The sequence below is a fragment of the Lissotriton helveticus genome, chromosome 4_1 (assembly GCF_964261635.1).
Source record: "Lissotriton helveticus chromosome 4_1, aLisHel1.1, whole genome shotgun sequence".
Taxonomy (NCBI): domain Eukaryota; kingdom Metazoa; phylum Chordata; class Amphibia; order Caudata; family Salamandridae; genus Lissotriton; species Lissotriton helveticus.
In genome coordinates, this window is record NC_136063.1 from 402,699,324 (window position 1) to 402,719,693 (window position 20,370).

The 20,370-nt window shown below is 49.6% G+C and overlaps 1 protein-coding gene across 19 annotated transcripts in view; it reads left to right on the top strand.

Annotated features, from left to right (window-relative positions):
- Positions 1-20,370, top strand: part of UBR5 (ubiquitin protein ligase E3 component n-recognin 5) — a 2,132,574-nt gene that overhangs the window by 1,122,179 nt on the left and 990,025 nt on the right. For all 19 annotated transcript variants that reach the window (XM_078686916.1, XM_078686920.1, XM_078686919.1 and 16 more), the window contains one exon: positions 18,725-18,964. In XM_078686916.1, the coding sequence (XP_078543042.1) occupies positions 18,725-18,964 (240 nt within the window). The remainder of the gene's footprint in view (positions 1-18,724; positions 18,965-20,370) is intronic.

Genomic DNA, 20,370 nt, shown 5'->3' on the forward strand with positions numbered 1-20,370 from the left:
CGGTGCTGGTAGGGATGCCCGGGTTCAAACCCTGCGCCGACTGCGACCGACTGTCGGTTACCGACCCCCATCGCCGGTGTCTTGATTGCCTAGGCCTCAACCACGACGACAAGGCCTGCTCCGACTGTCGAACCCTGACGTCTAAGACTAGGCGGGAGCGGTCCCGCAAGCGACTCGGGCTCCGGCAGTCGGCCCCGCGCTGCTCTAGGTCCCGGTCCGCGAGGAGGTCGAAGGGAGTCAGAGACGTCATCGCTCTTCTGACTCCCCCCCCCGACGCTCGCGCGATGCGGCCGGGGGTCTGGGCGACACTGCCCATGTGGCTCCGCTGGAGCCGCAGGTGTCGCGGCCTGCTCCATACCCGCCGGTCCCTGGGCAGCACGCGACGCCGGGGGAGATTGATGACTTCCTCATGGCCATGAGGTCGCTCGCTCCTCTGTCGGGTTCTGCGCCTCCTTCGGGCCAAGCGGTCCCGACTGGGTCCACACGCGGGCCGGGTGCTTCGGTCCCCGGCGCCGTCGGGTGCTCCGGCGACTTCGGTCCCGACGCCGCAGGGCCCCACTGAATCAGGTTCCGGATCCGGGTCGCCGCCGGCGACCTCACAACCTTGCCGGCCCCAAGTGTGTCGCCCCTGGTGCCGTCCTAGGACGACGCCGTCCCTGGTCCTGCCCTCGGTTCGGGTCCGGCGTCGGAGCGGCGCCTCTCGACGCCGCTCTCTACGCCGATGGGAGATTTCTATTTCTATGACCCAGCCCCATCCTTTGAGCTGGAGTACCAGGCGATGGGTGACGAGGGGGACTGGGAGGGGTCTGAGGACCTTCTGGCATGTGAGTGTCAGTATTCTACGGACTGGACAGGAGAGCTTGGGATGCCAGTGGTCTGGACACTTCGCCCGACACTGGTTTTGTCTCCCCTCCTAGTGTGGCTACGGAGGAGGGCGCTGCCTATAGCGTGGTGCTGATGATGGGCGGCCAAGGCCATGGGCCTTGAGCTCCCCGTCGCGGCCGTAAGGACTAACCTCCTCACGGAGGTCCTTAAACCGCAGGCAAGCTCGGCTGAGCCTCTGCTGCCGTTTAATGAGGCCCTATCAGACGTTCTTCTGGGCACTTGGTCCAAGCCCGCCACAGGTCAGCCTGTGGATAGGAACGTGGCTAGGTGCCACCGCCCTGCTCCGGGCGACCCTTGCTTTCTGACTACCCACCCCACTCCCGAGAGCCTGGTCATCCAGGCCTCTAATTCCCAGACCGCATTCCCGTCGGCTCCCCCCGACCGGGAATCCAAGAGGTACGAGCAATACGGAAAGAAAGTATTCTCCTCCCTGAGTTTAGGATTGCGGTCAGTCAATACCGCATGCCTCTTGGGCCGCTACACCCACTCTCTGTGGGATACGGTCGCAGACGTGCTGCCAGAATGCCCGGTGGATGTCCGGGCTAAACTCGGCTAAGCCCTTGTGGAGGGTCGAGATGCGGCGCGTTATTCCATCCGGTGTGGGCTGGACACTACTGACTCACTAGGCAGAGCGATGGCAACGACGGTGGCGATTCGTCGCCACGCCTGGTTGAGGTCTGCCAACTTCTCGGCTGATGTCCAAAACACACTTATGGACATGCCGTTCGATCCTCTTTGGCGACAAGGCAGACCATGCGCTTGAGCACTTTATGGACTCCAGGCCTACGGCCAAGTCCTTGGGCCTCTTGGCCCCGCGCCAACAAACGGCTGCCTTCCACTCCTGTCGTGGCAAAGGAAGGGGCGCCCCCACACGTCCTGCCTGCCACGGGCCGCAGACTACCATCTAGCGCGGTGGTGGACGTGGAAACCGCCGTGGCGGCGGTTGGGGACAACAGCGAGGCCAGTCCACACCTACCCCTGCAGCATCCGCCTCATACCCCTCCTAGTCCGTGCTTTCAGGCCCATGTGATGCCAGTGGGGGGCAGGGTTCGCCCTCACCACCACCACTGGCGGTGTCCAAATTTTCAACCCTGAGTAAGGAGTTCAAGAAAAGTGTACTTAGACATTGGCGAATCTTAGACTTGGAAGCGGATTTCAACTGCATTTTTCAAAAACCACCTCTCTTTGCTCATACCCGAGGAAGTAATCTAGGAGAAATCATAAAACGGAAAAATAGTACGAAAGAGACATACGAGGGGACAAGACCTTGTATGAATTGCGGGAACTGCAATAACATTATCAGAGGCAATGTCATAAACCATCCCATGAAAGGTCATGAGATCAAACTAAAAGTAACAGCTACTTGTGACACGTCAAATGTAATTTACCTACTCAAATGCCCATGTGGCAAAACATACGTGGGAAAAACTGAAAGAAAAATCTAAATTAGACTAACGGAACACAAATCCACATCCGGACTCATAACATCAAATCCTCAATTGCGGTGCACTTCCTGGAAGCCCATCATAATATTTCTCAATTGAAATTTTTAATACTGGAATGTGTAGAGAAGCAGGAAGGAAGAGACAATAACAGACATTTGCTTCAACGCGAAAACATTTGGTCCCAAAGACTATGTTCAAGCAAGCCGAACGGGCTTAATGATCGGATCGACCTGTCATGCTACTTATAACTGTTATGTTACTCATAATTAGCGACCTTTGAGTCGTATTTTTCCTGATGTCGTTATGGTAATGCCTGTGTAGTTTATACTGCCCTGTAGTTCACATCATTCATTTATCGTGCATATCCAATGTGTACAGTTTTTTACATTTTTTCACACATTCAGTCAAATTTCATCTCTTTTACCAAACCCGTTTATTTTTTCTATTAATCTTGCATTTTGGACAGATAAGACTTGTGACAGTAATTAGTCTTTTTTCGTATAAATTCCGTTGAAAGATACTTGTTAACTCGCGTGAGGTAGTTCAGGAGTCTTTTGTTCATGGCATTTAGCCTAAAGGATGGTTTTTATGTCACGTGATCGGAACAGATTTCAGTTTAAATACGGAAGCGCGTAAGAGTGCCCCGAGTTCCCGAAGATTGTGGAAGCAGGTCCATCAGAATTCTGGAATAGCAAAGCGTTTGCCGATTACGTTTCAAGGTTAATTTGGGTTTTTAGTTTTTGACAAGACTCTCGTGATTTAAACGTCCAGAGCTTGCGAGTAAGTGGGGTTTCTAACCCACGGTACTTGTTTTTTTGCTGATCTTGCAGGTTGACTACGCTACTAAGGAGACTCATGTGAGTAACGGTTTTTGGCTGACTTGATAGCACTCCGCGTTTTTTTCGGTTAACGGTCCATTTCGACACCAAACACATGCAATTTTTGCATGCAGCACTTTGTCCCTGAGGAAGGGCTCTCACGCCCGAAATGCATAGGAGGTTTGAACAGCAATGATGTAAATCGGAAACTAATAATGAAAGAATGGAATAAGAAAAGATGAATTAATATGAAGTTACAAATGAACAAATAAAAATAATTGAATATTCATATGCAGTTTTTGAGTGGAATCCTTTTTTGATCAAAAGGAGAATACAGTGTGCCCTAGAGAGATGCCGATAATGGTTCATTAGCGGCACGTTTTACATTGATGTTAAGAGACGCCTCTGGTCGGAAGACGTCACCTCGGGAGCACCTATAACGCAAAGAAACACTACGTATAAGAAACAAGGATCAAGTAATCCATAAAAAGGCTGTGCACCTAGAGCGCAATTCTAGTGCACTGTCACTTCGGACAGATGGGTGCTGCAAATCGTCCGAAGGGGCTACTCCCTCCCCTTCGAGGCGTCTCCTCCAGCCATGCCACCGCAGTACCACCGCGGGTCGTGGGATCACTTGAGACTTCTACAAGAGGAAGTTACGGCCCTCTTGGCCAAGGGGGCCATCGAGCGCGTTCCTGGGCCAGAAGTAGGGTGAGGTTGTTACTCCCACTACTTTCTGGTACCCAAGAAGGGCAAAGGGGGCCTACGCCCTATCTTGGACCTACGGAACGTCAACGGCTTTCTCCGGAAGGAGAAGTTCAAGATGCTGACATTGGCTCAGGTCTTAGCTGCCCTAGACCATGGAGACTGGATGGTAGCGTTGGACTTGCAGAACGCTTATTTTCACATCCCCGTCCTGCCGGCCCACCGGCATTACCTGTGGTTCACGGTAGGCCACGAGCACTTTCAGTTTACCGTGCTCCCCTTCGGCCTTACCAGCGCCACACGGGTGTTCACGAAAGTGATGGCGGTGGTCGCAGCTCATCTGCGCAGGTTAGGGGTTTCAGTCTTCCCCCTACCTCGACGACTGGTTGTTGAAGGCGGGCTTGCCCCACACAGTCGTCAGCCACCTCCAGACTACGACCGACCTCCTGCACCTGCTGGGGTTCTCCATCAATGTGCGGAAGTCACACCTGTGTTCCTCTCAGAAGCTCCTCTTCATCGGAGCGGTTCTAGACAATGCGCAGTTTCGGGTTTATCCTCCCGAACAGCGGGTTTGGGATATTCAGGCTCTGATTCCGATCTTTCAGCCTTTGTCCCAAGTCTTGGTCAGGTTGACGCTGCGGCTTCTGGGGCTGATGGCCTCCTGCATCCTTCTGGTGCATCACGCCCGGTGGCGGATGCGGGTTGTGCAATGGGACCTAAGGTTTCAGTTGGCCCAGCATCAGGACAACTTGTCCGACCATGGCTTGATCTCGGAGGGCACTGCAAGACAGTTGCAGTGGTGGCTCACGGACCGCGATTGGGTCAGCGGCAGAACCCTCTTCCCTACCCCAACCGGAGCACGTAGTTGTGACGGACGCGTCCCTCCAGGGCTGGGGGGGGGCCACATGGGAGAGGCGGAGATCAGAGGCCTCTGGTCTCCGGCGGAGTCCCGGCTCCACATTAACCTTCTGGAGCTGCGGGCGATCCGGCTTGCACTGAAGGCATTCCTCCCCTCTGTCCGGGGGAGTGTAGTGCAGGTGTTCACGGACAACACCACCGCCATGTGGTACTGCACAAACAGGGGGGGGTGGGGTCGTGGACCCTATGCCAGGAGGCTCTGCGCCTCTGGCAGTGGCTGGAACAGTAGGGCGTGACCCTGGTGGTTCAACACCTGGCAGGTTCCCTGAACGCCAGGGCGGACGAACTCAACCGTCTCTGCATGATGGATCATGAATGGTGTCTGAACTCGGACGTGGCGCAAGGCCTCTTTCAGCAGTGGGGAGACCCTTGGTTAGATCAATTAGCCACAGAAGAGAACGCGCAATGTCATCAATTCTGCCTGTTGGAATTTCCAAGGCGGCACTCGTTCGGAGACGCTTTTCGTTGTGAGTGGAGTTGAGGTCTATTGTACCCCTTTCCGCCTATACCACTTCTGCCCAGAGTGCTGAAGAAGATAAGGCGCGACCGGGCCCAGGTTATCCTTGTGGCTCTGGACTGGGCACGAAGATAGTGGTATCCAGAGCTACTCAGCATGCCTGTCGATCCCCCGATTTGTCTGCCTCTTCAGGAGGACCTTCTGTCGCAGCAGCAGGAGACGGTCCTCCACCAGAACCTGTCCAGTCTCCACCTCCATCCTTGGAGATTGAGCGGCGACAGTTGAGGCCATTTGACTTGCATCACTTGACAATAAACATCGCAAAAAGCAAAGTGATGTGTCTATCGGGCAGGAAAAATCCCAAATATGTGAACTTTCATTGGACTGTGGGGGGCCAAAAATTGGAAACAGTAAAATCTTATTCTTTCCTTGGCAAAATTGTTATGAGCAATTTAAGTGAAAAAGCCCACATTGCCAATAACATCCGGAAAGCTATTGTCCAAGGAAAGAGCTTGGTGTCCTTATATAAGGCCACAAGCAGAAGACACCTTTCGATATTGTTGGAGGTTTTTAGAGCAAAGATACCCACCTCCTTACTTTATGGAATGGAATTAATTGATATAAAATGTTGGAGTTTCTTAAACTCCTCTGAAGGTAAAATCCTACGTAGCCTTTTTTCTGTCAATACAGCCAGTTCAACAGCTGCTCTTAGACAGGAACTTGGTTTACGTAGCAGTTGGGTTCAAGGTTTAGCGGGGAGTGTTCGCTGGGCTTTTAGCCTGGCTAAGGGTGAACCTGGCACGTTGCGTTATCTCATTAAATCTGAGTTACTTGGGAATCTTAATGAACACTCCTTGATCCTAAATTTTTTTAGATATGCTGTGAAGCATTTACAATTAGATGAAGAAGTTTTATTTTCTTTATCGTCATATCAATTGAAATTACTTCTGAAGTCTGCATCTTGGGAATTAGGGTTTAGATTAGACAGGGAGTTTCGCATTCAGAATAAGGGCACCTCTCCAGTCATTGATTCCTGTATGATTAGGAAGGCGCAACCTTATGTTCATTGGAATATTCCCCACGGAGTTAGGCGTCTGGTGCTTTTATTAAGGCAGGATCTACTCCCTTTGAAATCACTCTTATCAAAATGGTATGGTTCATCAGCCATATGTGATTTTTGCAATATGAATAATCAAGATTTTCCGCATGTTATGTTTGTTTGCCCAGCTCTAATGTCGCACAGGCGCAAGTGGTAAGACCGATTTGCCTCCAATTGAATATTTTATCTGCTACTGCTTTCATTGTGGCCATGAATAATCCCCCAAATGAAATGTTTTGTTTTAAATTGTTTAATTTTTTTTAATGTTTCTTGAATCTGTATTAGGCGAAAGCTTTGTCGTCCAGTTTCATTATGTATATTTCCATATTTTTTATTTCTTGATGTATACATAATGTTCCTTATGAAGTTTTTTGGAATGTAACATTTTGTCTTTTATGTGGATCTCATGTGAGTTCCGTAATCATAATAAAATAAACTTGAAACTTGACTTGCCTCCTGAAGTTTGTACTGTGATTCTGGCAGCCAGGCGTCCCTCCACGAAGTCGGTATACGCCTGCAGGTGAAGCAGATTTGTGGCATGGTGCACAGCAAATGCTGTGGATCCACTCTCTGCCCCCCTTTCTGAGGTTCTCCTCTTCCTACTTTCTCTTGCCCAGCAGGGCTCTGCTCTGGGCACTATCAAGGGCTACCTTTCTGCCCTTTCCGCCTTCTTGAGGCTACCTGATCAGCCTTCTTTGTTCAAGTCCCCGATTGTTAACAGATTCTTAAAGGGCATCACTCATATGTTCCCTCCTGTTCCTTTCGTGATGCCCCAGTGGGACTTGAACCTGGTTCTAACCTACCTGATGTGCGCTCCTTTTGAGTCACTTCACAACTGTCCTCTCCGCCTTCTTACTCTGAAGACTGCTTTCCTGGTTGCCATCACCTCTGCCAGGAGGGTAAGTGAGCTCCAGGCTCTTTCCTCCAAACCTCCTTTCCTTTCTGTCCATCTGGAGAAGGTTGTGTTGCAGACCAGACCCTCTTTCCTGCCCAAGGTAGTCACAGCCTTCCACATCGGGCAGTCCATCACCTTGCCCACCTTCTTTCTACCTCCGCATCCCTCGAAAGAGGAAGGGAGGCTCCACCGTCTGGACCCAAAACGTGCGTTCTCATACTATCTGAATCGCACACGCCAGTTCTGGGTAGATGACCAAATCTTTGTTGGTTACGTGGGCGCTAAGAAGGGACGGGCGGTGCACAAGCGGACCATCTCTTGGTGGATCGTGTTGTGCAGCCCGGCGTGCTACTTGTGAGAAGTTGGCCTGGTATATGATGTTCACTATTCTAGTGAGCACCTTGCACCAGTCCAAACAACCCTTATGGTGATGGTTGTAAAGTCAACCGTATAGACCAGCTATCCTAGTGGTAGCGTGTACAGAACAGTCTTAGGCTAAAAGACTCTTGAGGGCGTGTAAAGCCAGCTGTTTTACCATATGTAACCCCTTGAATACCAAATGAAAGGACACCACACAGGATATATATAAAATATATATGTATTTATTTACTAACACACTGCTCTGAACTCTTTATGAGATCAGAGGCCAAAGCACATAACAAGTTACTCTTAGAAACACTTTATATAGCACAATTTTACAGTTGGGCCCTAGGGGCGCGTAAAACCATATACTAAGTAAGTGGTATAAGGATCACGACTTGGGAAAAGGAAAGGCCTAGGGCCTAGAGAATCGCTGGGGCTACACTATCTGACCCTCAGGTTAGGAGTAGGAGGCCCACAGGCGGTGCGTGCAGTTTCAGTACACTCATGCGAGAGTCAATAGAAAGTCAATGGGAACTTAAAAGGTAAGTAATTGAAGATTTAGGACACTTCCGGTCTAACTAGGGTTACACAACTAACAAAACTAGACACTAGGATAGTCAATCCCTACAGGAGCACTGAAGTACTCGCGTTACCTCACCCACGGGCTGCGGGTGCATAGGTGTCATAGTGTCGGGTTTTCTCGTTGTTTCCTATGGAGCCTTGGAAGAAGATGCTGCAGGCGACCAGGAGGAAGATGTCCGGGTGGATCCAAGGGTAGATCGAAGATGAAGAAGACCTGAAAGCAGAGGGAACAGAGTCTAGGTCACTAGCCAGTGACCGGGTGGAACCAGGAAGGAACCAGATATCGTCGAGGAGCAATCAGGTGCTGTCGTGAAGCTTGTCGTTGCAGCCACGTGGACCAGGAGGCGTCGAGGACGACCAGGTGCTGGAGAGGAGCTCTCCTACGAAGGTGCTCGCAGATGGAGGGGTAGACTTCAAGATCGGAGACAACAAGCCTAAGCAAAGGCAACCCACGCAGGATACACAGAGATTCTGGTGCAGACCAGGAGGGTCTGAGGTACTTCACCTTTTCAGGGAAGTAAGGGCCAGTCTGGAGCAACCAGACCAGCGATGGAGTTTCAAAGGATCGTCGTCACAGGGCTACTAGCCAACTGGCCAGCAACCGGGACAATGCGTCTAGCAGAACACCAGCAGAAGGGCCCCACGCAGATCTCGTGGAGTGTGGAGGGCTGGTCTTTGGTGCAGGTGGAGCTCGGTGTCTGGGTGTCTCAGTCCCCAGTGCACAGCTTCGAGGATGCCTCAGGAGCTGCGCTGTTGGCAAGTTGCAGGCTCTCCAAGATGCCTGGGTCCATGGGTTCCGACGCCTTCCACGGGGCTCAGCTGTGTTCAGACAGGTCCGTGAGTCGAGGTCTTGTCAGGCTCTGTGCTCGGGTTCTGGCGGGAACGGGTACAAAGCAAGCCGTCGAGTTGCTGGATGGTGCCTGGTTGCCCAGGGTGGTCACTCCTTGGCCACAAGGGAGATTCTTCAGTCTTCAGCTCAGGTGAATGTCGAAGGGCCCAGAGTTTCGTTTCAAGTCGATTCCAGGATTAATCTAAAGTCTCCTGGGCAGCTCCTACCTTTATACAACTAAAGGGGGCTGGTTTACTCACTAGGTCTCTCCTATGGGTGGGACCAGGAAGGGGGGGTGGTTACACCCCCTTTCCTTTGTCCAGTTTCGCGCCAGAGCTGGGACTGGAGTGCCCCAGCACCGGTTTGAACTGGACTATGCATGGAGCACCTAGTGTGCCCCATTCAGTGTCTCATTCTATTCAGCCCTCCCTGTCCCAATACGCAAAGTTCTGTCTGGGGTTGTGCTCTCCAGGCAGGAAACCCATTGTCCAAACCTCCGTGACTGGAAGGACTCCCAACAGCAGGAGGTCAGACTTGTGTCTGTGGCAGCAGCGTCCATTTCGTTACGCTGGGGCTCTGGTTAACTTTAACCGGGATAGTCAGCAACAACATGTCTTCTCCCTCTAGAAGGGTGGAATGCTACCCCCGTCGCCAGAATTCCAAAGCGTATGACACCTTACACAACATATTTAGATAAAGCCAAACCAAAGTTAGCATTCAACCGCGAGGATTATAATGCACTTAAGAGTATACGGTATGGCGATATCATAGAACAGCTATAAGGACATGGTTCCGAAAGCTGCAGACAGGCTCAGCTCGTGCACCATCTCACACATAACCAAGTTTTCTGCCTCCAGGATTGTGAAGGCCTGCCATAGGAGTGACTTATAGGTTACTATGTGTCTATATATAAGGGTAGTTATAGGAATACTATACCTAAGCAAGGGGTGATTACACGACCTTGCCCGAGCTGAGTGATCAGCCAGTCATGTCAGTTTGAGTGGCCAGCCAGGGGTGGCATAATACATGCTGCAGCCCCTGGTAGACCTTGGTTACACCAATGCCCTGAGTACCTAGGGTACACTTCTACAGGGGCTGACAAGGTGAACCAATTCCCAATTGTGGATGTACCTAGAGTGCATGGTGTGAATTTAGAGAGAGTGCATCTGGGCTGTGGGTCTGATTAGCAGGCCCACAGCCACATCTAAGTTGAAAACCAGTGAAGCAAAAGCAAAAAGTGGGGGTGACCATAGGAAGCAAACCCTACTCTCCTACACAACCCCCCAAACGTAGGGACATTAAACTAACCTTGACCAGTTGAGTCTTCATGTTCTAAGTGGAAATATTGGGAGAGACCATCTGCATTGGCATGGTCAGTCCCAGGTCTATGTTCCTCTGTAAAGTCCATTCCCTGTAGGGAAATGGACCACCTAAGAAGTTTGGGATTTTCACCCTTTATCTGATTTAACCATAGGAGGGGCTTGTAGTCTGTCTGAATCGTTAAGTGAGTGCCAAACAAGTATGGCCTCAGCTTCTTCAGGGCCCAAACCACAGCAAAGGCCTCCCTCTCTATAGATGACCAACGTTTCTCTCTAGGGGTCAGCCTTCTGCTTATGAAAGCAATGGGCTGGTCTTGACCATCTATATTCAGTTGTGAAAGTACAGCTCCCACACCCAACTTATAAGCATCTGTTTGGACTATGAACTCTTTGGAATAATCTGGACTTTTCAGAATAGGTGCAGTACACATGGCCTGCTTCAGGTCATCAAATGCCTTTTGACAGCTAACTGTCCACTGAACTTTCTTTGGCATCTTTTTGGAAGTGAGGTCATTTAGTGGTGTCACAATGGACCCATAGTTTTACACAAACTTCCTGTAGTACCCAGACAGGCCCAAGAAAGCTCTTACCTGTGTCTGGGTTATTGGAGGATCCAGTCTCTGATGGTCTGGATCTTACTCTCCAGTGGTTGAACCTGACCCCCACCTACCAGGTGGCCCAGGTACACAACCTTGCTCTGCCCTATCTGGCACTTTGTAGCCTTGATAGTGAGGCCTGCCTTTTGCAGAGCCTCTAAGACATTCCTCAGGTGGACCCGGTGATCCTCCCAGGTGGAGCTGAAGACCGCAATATCATCTAGATAAGCTGCACAATATTCATCCAGTCCTGAGAGAACTTGATTCACCAACCTTTGGAAAGTGGCAGGTGCATTTTCCAAACCAAAGGGCATTACCACAAATTGATAATGTCCTCCTGGGGTCGAAAATGCTGTCTTGGCTTTTGCATTCTCAGCTAGTCTGATTTGCCAGTAGCCTGCTGTCAGGTCAAATGTGCTCAAGAACTTGGCAGAAGCCAATCTATCAATGAGCTCATCTGCCCTGGGGATGGGGTGGGCATCTGTCCTAGTGACAGCATCGAGACCGCTGTAGTCCACACAAAACCTCATCTCTCTTACCATCTTGGGTTTGAGGTTTTGGTACCAGGACTACTGGACTGGCCCAAGGGCTCTCTGAGGGCTCAATAACTCCCAGCTCCAACATCTTTTGGACATCTTTCCTAATGCAGTCCCTGACATGGTCAGGTTGCCTGTAGATTTTACTCTTGACAGGCAGACTGTCACCAGTGTCCACCTCATGGGTGCACCAGCTTTTCCGACTTGGGGTCAGGGAAAACAGATGTCTGAAGGACTGAAGAACTTGTCTGCAGCCCTGTTGCTGATGTTCAGAGAGGCTGTCTGCAAAGACTACACCATCCACTGACCCATCATCAGGGTTCTGAGTAAGCAGGTCTGGGAGAGGGTCACTCTCTTCCTCCTGCCCCTCATCTATAGCCATGAGCAAGCCCATGTCTGCCCTGTCGACAAATGCTTTTAGTCTGTTTACATGAAGCACCCTGTTGGGGCTTCTGGGAGTCACAAGGTTCACCTAATAGGTGACATCTCCCTTCTGTTCAACTATTGTATGGGGTCCAGACCATTTGTCCTGGAGTGCTGCTGGGGCCACTGGCTCCAACACCCATACCTTCTGCCTTGGGTGGTACACAGTCAGCACAGCCTTTTGGTCATGCCACGCTTTCTGAAGTTCTTGGCTGGCCTCAAGGTTTTTGGAAGCCTTCTCCATATACTCAGCTATCCTGGAGCGGAAACTAAGTACATAGTCCACTATGTCAAGCTTAGGCTTTTTGAGAGGTAACTCCCATCCTTCCTTCACAAGACATAGAGGTCCTCTTACAGGATGCCCAAACAAAAGCTCAAAAGGGCTGTAGCCAACCCCCTTTTGTGGGGCCTCTCTGTAAGCAAACAGAAGGCAGGGTAAAAGGATGTCCCATCTTCGCATCAGCTTTTCAGGTAACCCTTTTATCATCCCTTTGAGGGTCTTGTTGAATCTTTCCACAAGCCCATTGCACTGTGGGTGATAGGGGGTGGTGAACTTATAGTTGACACCACACTCCTTCCACATTGCAGTCAAATATCCTGACATGAAGTTTGCACCTCTGTCAGAGACAACCTCCTTTGGAAACCCCACTCTGGAGAAAACTCCAAGTAGGGCCCTAGCCACAACAGGAGCTGTTGTGGTCCTCAGGGGAATAGCTTCCGGATACCTGGTGGCATGGCCCACTACCACCAGTATAAATCTGTGCCCAGATGCTGTTTGGGGGTCCATTGGTCCTACAATGTCTATCCCCACTCTTTCAAAGGGTACCCCCACCACAGGTAGTGGTATGAGGGGGGCCTTTGTTGTGCCACCTGATTTGCCACTGGCTTGGCAGGTAACACAGGAGCGACAAAACTCCTTGGTATCTTCTGACATATGGGTCCAGTGAAAGTGAGGGACAAGCCTGTCCCAAGTCTTGTTCTGGCCCAGGTGTCCTGCTAAGGGAATACTGTGGGCCAAGGTGAGAAGGAAGCAGAGGTATAACCAACCTCCTGGAAGCACCAGGCTTGGGGTCTCTAGCCTCTGAATAAAGGAGCCCCTCATCCCAATACACTTTATGGGTACCTTGAGCATTCCCAGCAGCTTCAGCAGCAGCCTGCTGTCTGAGGGGTTCAAGAGAGGAACAATCTAATTGAGCCTGCCTCAGATCTGCCCTTGAGGGTCCCCCTGTCCCAAGAAACTCAACCTGATCAGGCTCAAGCTCTTCTAAGACAGTTCCCTCTTGGATCTCAGAATCATCCTCCTGGGAGGGCTAATCCTCAACCTGAGGCAGGGGGGAAGGCACTGCCTTAACCCTCTTGCTCTTTCTCTTGGTTGGTGTCTGGTCTATTGTTTCAAGATCCAGCACTTGTTCAGGTAAGCACATTTTGGCCTGTGACCTGGTCACAGCAAGGACATGTGCGGAAATTCCCTGCATTTCTGCATGGGTCCTATACTCCACCTCTGACCAAACTGAGGTTTCAAGATCATTACCTAACGGACACTCTACTGGAAGGTCTGAACTCACAACAACTCTTTTGAGGCCAGTTACCCCTCCCCAGGAGAAGTTAACTGCCATACTATGGGCCGTAGTGGCATTGCTAGCGTTGGTCACTAGGTAGGTTTCACCTAGTATGATCTGGTCAGGGTTCACAGAGTTAGGTTTCACCATAGTGACACTGGCACATGTGTCCCTGTAGGCCTGAGCCATCTTGTCATTAATCAAAGGTGTCTGTCTGTCTGTACTTGCTCAGATTATTGGGACTTACAGTAGAGGACATTGCTATGTCCCCATCACAGACAAGAACAGCCTGAGCTGGTACTCTGACTAGGCCAGAGTCCACCTCAGTTCCCAGGGTTAACCCTACTACACCCTTTTGCTGGGAACCACCACTAACAGCTGGACTAAGGGGAACAGTTGCCTTAGGGGCAATGGTGGTGGGTGCTGTGCCCTTCTTGGTGCACTCACTAAACCAGTGAGAGACTGATTTACATTATCCACACCAGAGCTACTTTGGACCTCCTTGTTTACCTGCAAGGAGAAGGGACAGAGTCTATGCCACTCGGAAGTGACCAGGAGGCACGGGAGACCAATGACAGAAGATGCAGGAGTGATGACAGTGACCTTGTTGCAGCTGAGGAGCAGGCAACGCTATGGAAGACCAGGAGCCATTCACGAGCTGTCCCTTGTCGGAAAACAAGAACCAAGGGGTGGGTGTCCAGCGGGAGTATCAATCAGCATTGGCAGCAGCAACCGATGTAAACGAAAAATGTGCAGAGTTGGGACCAGCAAGTTCTAAGGGATTCAATGATTGCAGGAGATTAAGAGCAGGCCCCAAGCAAGCACGGGAGTCCTCTGAAGCCAAAGAAGACCCATGAATGAATGAATGAAACAACACTTGTATAGCGCTATCTACCCGGAGGCCTCGTAGCGCTTATGACAGGAACTCAATTAGCGAGGGCTCAAGGCAGGTCAGCAGGATGTAGCATACAAGTGTGTTTTCAGAGTTTTCCTGAAGGGGAGATGATTTACAGTTTCCCGAAGGGGTAGAGGGAGGATGTTCCAGAGTCTTGCCGCAATGTGTGAAAAGGAGCGGCCACCCCAACGTGCTTTCCTGACTCTGATGGGAGTAGCCAGCTGGAGGGAGCAGGAACGGAGGGAACGAGATGGAACATAGGGAGTGACCAGGGACTGAAGAATTGCGGGGCCAGTGCGATGAAAGGCCTTGTGTAATATACACATGGCCTTAAATTGTATTCTCGCAGCTATAGGAAGCCAATGAAGTTCCCTTAAAGCATTCCTTGCTGACTGCCATCGGGGAAGGTTGTAAAGTAGACGGGCAGCACTGTTTTGGGTGACTTGGAGCCTCTGAATGGTGTACGCAGGGGCTCCCATGTAGAGGACATTCCCATAGTCCAGGCGAGATAGTATAAGAGCCTGGACCAGGATCCTCCTTGCCTGGAATGGGAGCAGAGGGAGCACCCTCCTTAGCATCCTCATCAACCCAAAACAGATAGCCGCAGTCTTCGTAGCTTGGACCGAGAAATTCAGGTCGGTGTCAAGCCAAATCCCTAAGCTTTTTATTTGGGATTTGGGAATAGGGGGCGGGCCTAAACATGGGGGCCAGGAGGATGCAAAGCCCGAGGGGGAGGGATTACCCAGCAAGATGACATCTGTCTTCTCCCCGTTAAGTTTTAGGCAGGAAGATTGCATCCATCTGGAAACAGCCTCCAGACAGGAACCTAGGGTGCTAGACGATCCCTCCTGGTGGTCTAAGGAGACCACCAGTTGGGTATCGTCTGCGTAGGTGACGATACGCACACCGAAGGGATGGACTATCCTGTCTAGGGGTTCCATGTAGGCGTTAAACAGAGTGGGGCTCAGGGAGGAGCCCTGAGGAACCCCACATCTGAGAGGATGTTTAGGGGACGCCACCTCGCCCTCGAAGACCTGGAAGAAACGGTCAGCCAGGAAGGATGTCAACCATTCTAGGGCTGCGTCCGACACACCCATGTCCGCCAGGCGTTGTAAAAGCGTGACATGGTTGACTGTGTCGAACGCAGCGCTTAGATCTAGTAGAATGATGGCAACCTTTCCACCCTGGTCCAACACAGTTCTTGCTTCCTCCGTTACCGCTAGAAGAGCGGTTTCTGTTCCATGTCGAGGGCGGAACCCTGTTTGAGAGGCACGCAGAAGGCCATTTGATTCCAAATGGCTCATCAAGGTGTTATTTACGTGCCTCTCTAGTAATTTGCTCAACCAGGGGAGCAAAGAGATGGGGCGATAGTTCGCCAGGTTGTTCTGGTCAAGGTTGGGCTTCTTCAACAGAGCCCTCACCATTGCGCACTTCCATGAAGGAGGTACGGATTTTGTGGTGATGGAGGTGTTGAGGACGTCCAATATGACCGGGCGAATTACGTCCATCACCTTAAGGAGGGTCTGGGGGGATGCCGAGTCGCTAGGTGAGCCAGAAGTAATTTGTGGGATGAGTCTGTCCAGAGCCGGCATATCCAAGAGTGGGATTGTATTAAGCTGACAAGGAATAACGGTGGCCGGGGTTGGAAGGGCAGAGGGGTCCAGAGCGCTGTTAACATCTCCAAAAGAAGAGTATATGGTCTGAATTTTTTGAGAGAAAAAATTAGCCAGGTTGTTACAGCGATTCTGGGCACCCTCAGCGGAGGGGCATTCCGTTGGAGGTGAGACAAGGGATTTAACAATTTTAAAAATTTCCCTTGGGGCATTAGCGGCAGCCTCAATTTTGCTGCCGTAGTAGGAGGCTTGTGCTGATTTTAGCTCCTGTTTATAGAGCCTAATAGCCGCTCTATAATTATCCTTCCTGTCTTGGGAATAGTCTTGTCTCCAGGCTCTTTCATATTTACGACAGATTAGTTTCCTAGATTTAAGGTTGGGAGTGAACCATGGAGCAGGTTTGAGTCTTTTTATGACATTGGTGGTGTGCATGGGGAGGACCATGTCAAGTGTAGAGGAGATCCAGCCATCGAAATTGCTGGCTGCTGTATTGACATTCAGTACCTTCATCGGGGGATCTCTGACAAGGGCAGCTTCCCATTCAGGGAGGGGGAGTGAAGACCACTTCCTACCTCGCTGTTTAGCAGGATGGTGAGTGGGGATAAAAGGGTATGTGTGCCAAATAAAGGGTACTAAAAAGTGATCGGTCCAAGGTAATGGGATGGGGGGTAGCACCGTAAGATCGTTACTATTACTGTAAATGTATAGGCCAAAGGCACAGCAGTCTCAAGAAGACCTTGAGCAGCTCACCAAAGATGCAGGCCCACAGTGCAGAGGATGCTGTGAGGACTAAGATCTTTGCAGAAAGATATGCTGGAGGATGGAGCTTCTTGTATCCCAAAGATCTCTGGACGCCAGTCAGCAAGCCTTGGCAACAGCAAGTTGACGCAGTGCACAGGGATTCTGTTACAGCAGTTCCGACAAGGGATACTGGCCCTAAACTTGCTGGGAGGACAGGTCAGGCCTCGAGGGAGTTGGAGAACCACCACTTGTGTTGCTGATCCTTTCGGATTCCATAGGACATCAGGAGCAGCAGACTGGTCAACTTCGTTGCGTTGCCTGTAGATGCAGGGGAGTGATTCCCTCACTCCAAGGGAGATTCCTTCAGGTGTTTTTGATGCCCACAAGCCTGCAGAGGTAGCTGGATGAAGCACAGGCATAGACGAAGAAGACTTTGTCCAGTTATGCACCAGAGTGGGAGCCAACGGCTCCCTGAGCTGGCTCAAACTGGAGTATGCAAGGAGGGCACCAAATGTGCCCTTCAAAGCAGTCTGGTGGTGCAGGCAAGCGCCCCTCCCTAGCCCAATACACTAAATCCTGTCTGGGAGGTGGTCACGACAGGAAACCTATTGCTCAACCTTCCTCTGCTCAACCTTCCTCTGCTCAAGCTTAGCTCAGCAGCAGGAGTGCAGAATTGTGCCTGGGGTCGACAGCAGCACTAGCTTTCTGGCAGACCCTGGAAGGCTGTTACCGGGATCACTGGGGGCTACCCGGAGGAGCCCCCTGGTGCATGGAATCATACCTCCAAACATACCCAGGTTCAGCACAGCTAATATATAGTTAGCCATTGCCTAATGATGCATGACCACTATATTGATCAAATATGGCTGACCACACTTGAAAAGCCAGGAGAATCGACTCTGGTTTTGTAGTGGGTGAACAACACACAATCTCCTCGGGTCTAAGCAACGCACTACAAAGCCTATAATAGGCAGAAAAGTGTGATCTATATCCAAACTCTCTCACTAAGCTTGATTTTCAGTGAAACCTAAAAGAAGAAAAAGTGGGGAAATTGATCCCTTAAGGACTAGAACTCTCACTCACCCGTGGGTGACATGCTTCATCATATGGGTTCCTCCTTACCAGTAGGAAAACCTAGTCCTACTGGGAGCTACAACTTCACTGTGAGGAAGGAGCTCAAAGATGTTTTCATTAGTATATAACTGTGAGGATAGGATGCTAAAATCCCATATGTGAGGCTCAAGGTGTAGCGAGGGTGCAGCGCAAAAATGAGTAATGTGATGAAAAAATGTATAATGAGGAGATAGTGTGTTGTTTATCATGGCTAAGGGGAAATTTCTCCTCGCAGGTCTATAAACCAGATTCCCTGGGACCCTGACTCCACCTTTTTGTTGTTACAACTTTTGTAGTGGGTGTCCTGCTCGTGCAGGGCACCCTCACACTTATAACCTAGCACCCTACCTTCAGGATTGAAAGGTCTCCCCTAAGGGTGACTTATAGGTTTTAAGTGCAGTGATCTCAGATATAAGAAAACTTATATCTGTTGTAAGTGGTGCTAGCACCAACTTACACAGGCTGCAATGGCAGGCCTTTAGTCAGTTTGAGTGGTCTATCATGGGTGGCACAATACATGATGCAGCCCATGGGAGACCCTTGGTGTACCGATGCCCTGGGTACTCTAGTGCTATATACTATCTACTATAGACTCAAAGGGCATACTAGTAGCTAATTGGGAAGGTACCAAAGTACTTACCATAGTATAATGTAGGGAGAAAGCACAGGGACTGGGGTTCTGATTAACAGAACCCCAGTTTGACTAGTCATGAAACAGAGTAACACCTGTAAAAAGTGGGGGTAACCATGAAAGCAGATCCTACAGTTTGTTTTAATTTAACATTTTTAAAGGTTTATATATGTGCAGATTTTAATAATTTGACTTGCCTGTGTTCTTCTAAGTAAAACATATACATTTTAAAGCTTAAAATGAATACAGGGAAAACGCAATGCAGTATTACAGCTGAATATTGTTTTTTTTCCCCCCCCCAGCAATTTTATTCCTCAGCCAATTGGTAAATGTAAGCGAGTATTTCAAGCATTGCTTCCTTATGCTGTGGAGGAGTTGTGTAATGTAGCTGAATCGTTGATTGTTCCTGTAAGGATGGGTATAGCACGTCCCACTGCCCCATTTACTTTGGCAAGCACCAGCATAGATGCAATGCAAGGCAGCGAAGAACTTTTCTCCGTAGAACCACTTCCACCAAGGCCATCATCTGATCAGTCAAGCAGGTACAAATTTACATGTTATGCATGAATTATTAAACCGAATCTAATTTTTTTTTTAACTGAGCTTTTGGCGAAGTTGCTATTGTACTTTACCAAAAAATAGCTGGAAACAAATCAAAGGAATGCTTTTAAAATAGAGAGAAACTAGGTTTGCAACCTATTAGTATATATTCTTTTTGCCTACTCTTCACATTGTCTGTCAACATTGTCTGTCGATCCAGAATTGTATCTTGCTCAAATTATGTAGTCCAAAAGTTCGGACCACAGTTGGATTCCACTCCACATCCATATTGCTTTAACTGGGTTGGTTTGGAAACTTGGATGCAATTCACTTTTTTTTAATTCCTCACCAGCTATTTTGGCACAGCTTCTGTTAACATTCTGCCTTACTCTCTGGGGTTGAACAGTAGCTACGTAATGATTCCTTTCAAGTATTTCTGTATGTTGAAACCTGTTTCATCCTTCTTTTTAAAGATAGCTATCTTCTGTAACTATTTACTATTTGCTGAATTCCATTTGAACTTTAAACTCAGTAACTTGGTTGAATTTCCAGTTTTATTGCCTATTCACCAGTGCAAATTGGGGATATCTTTAAGATTCCAATTGCTTAAATGATAGAAGACCTATCTGCGTTCAGTGAACACACTATCGTACTGTTGAAGCCTTCCTCTATCCAAATCCCTCATTGAAAGAGTGTCTTCCCCTACATTACCTAAACCCAGGGAGACTGGACTTCCTTTTTTGGGTTCCTAGTGCAGTGAGGGATTACGAGCCAATTTCCTCTGTGTACTATAATTTCCAATTGATCTTTTAGTACCACCAATATAAAGTTACTTCCTTTAGGCACTTTAGTCTTCTGGAGTAGCAAGGTTAAGTAACCTAGGCTTACTCAGCAGATGGTGCAGTCATTAAAAATTCTAACACATCATGTCCCCGCAATCAACACTGAATAAACATACTTTTCAGTTAGTGTTTTTCTGCAAAGACCAGATGCATTGTTATACCTTTGTAGAAATAAGTGTGCTAAATTCTCCTTCAGAGAGAAACCTCTTTCTGCAGATTCCACACCTTTTGAATACCAAGGTGGTTACTTCTTTACACATTGGCCAAACCATCTCTTTACCATCCTTCTTCTGCCTCCGCATCCTTCAAAAGAGGAAGAGAGGCTCCACCGGCTGGATCCAAAACGTGCGCTTTGCTTCCACTTGGATCGCAGAAAACAATTCCGGGTGGTAGAGCACGCAAATCTGAAAGAAACAGTTAGTATTAGATTCCTTACCTTAGAATATCCCCCGGCGTCCGACTTGATCCGGAAATCTTTGCGTAGCAGTACCCTTGCGCGTCGGTAGGCATCGTCTGCAGTTCCGCGTCGTTGGCGCCGGGATGACGTCGTCGGAGTACTTAGACGC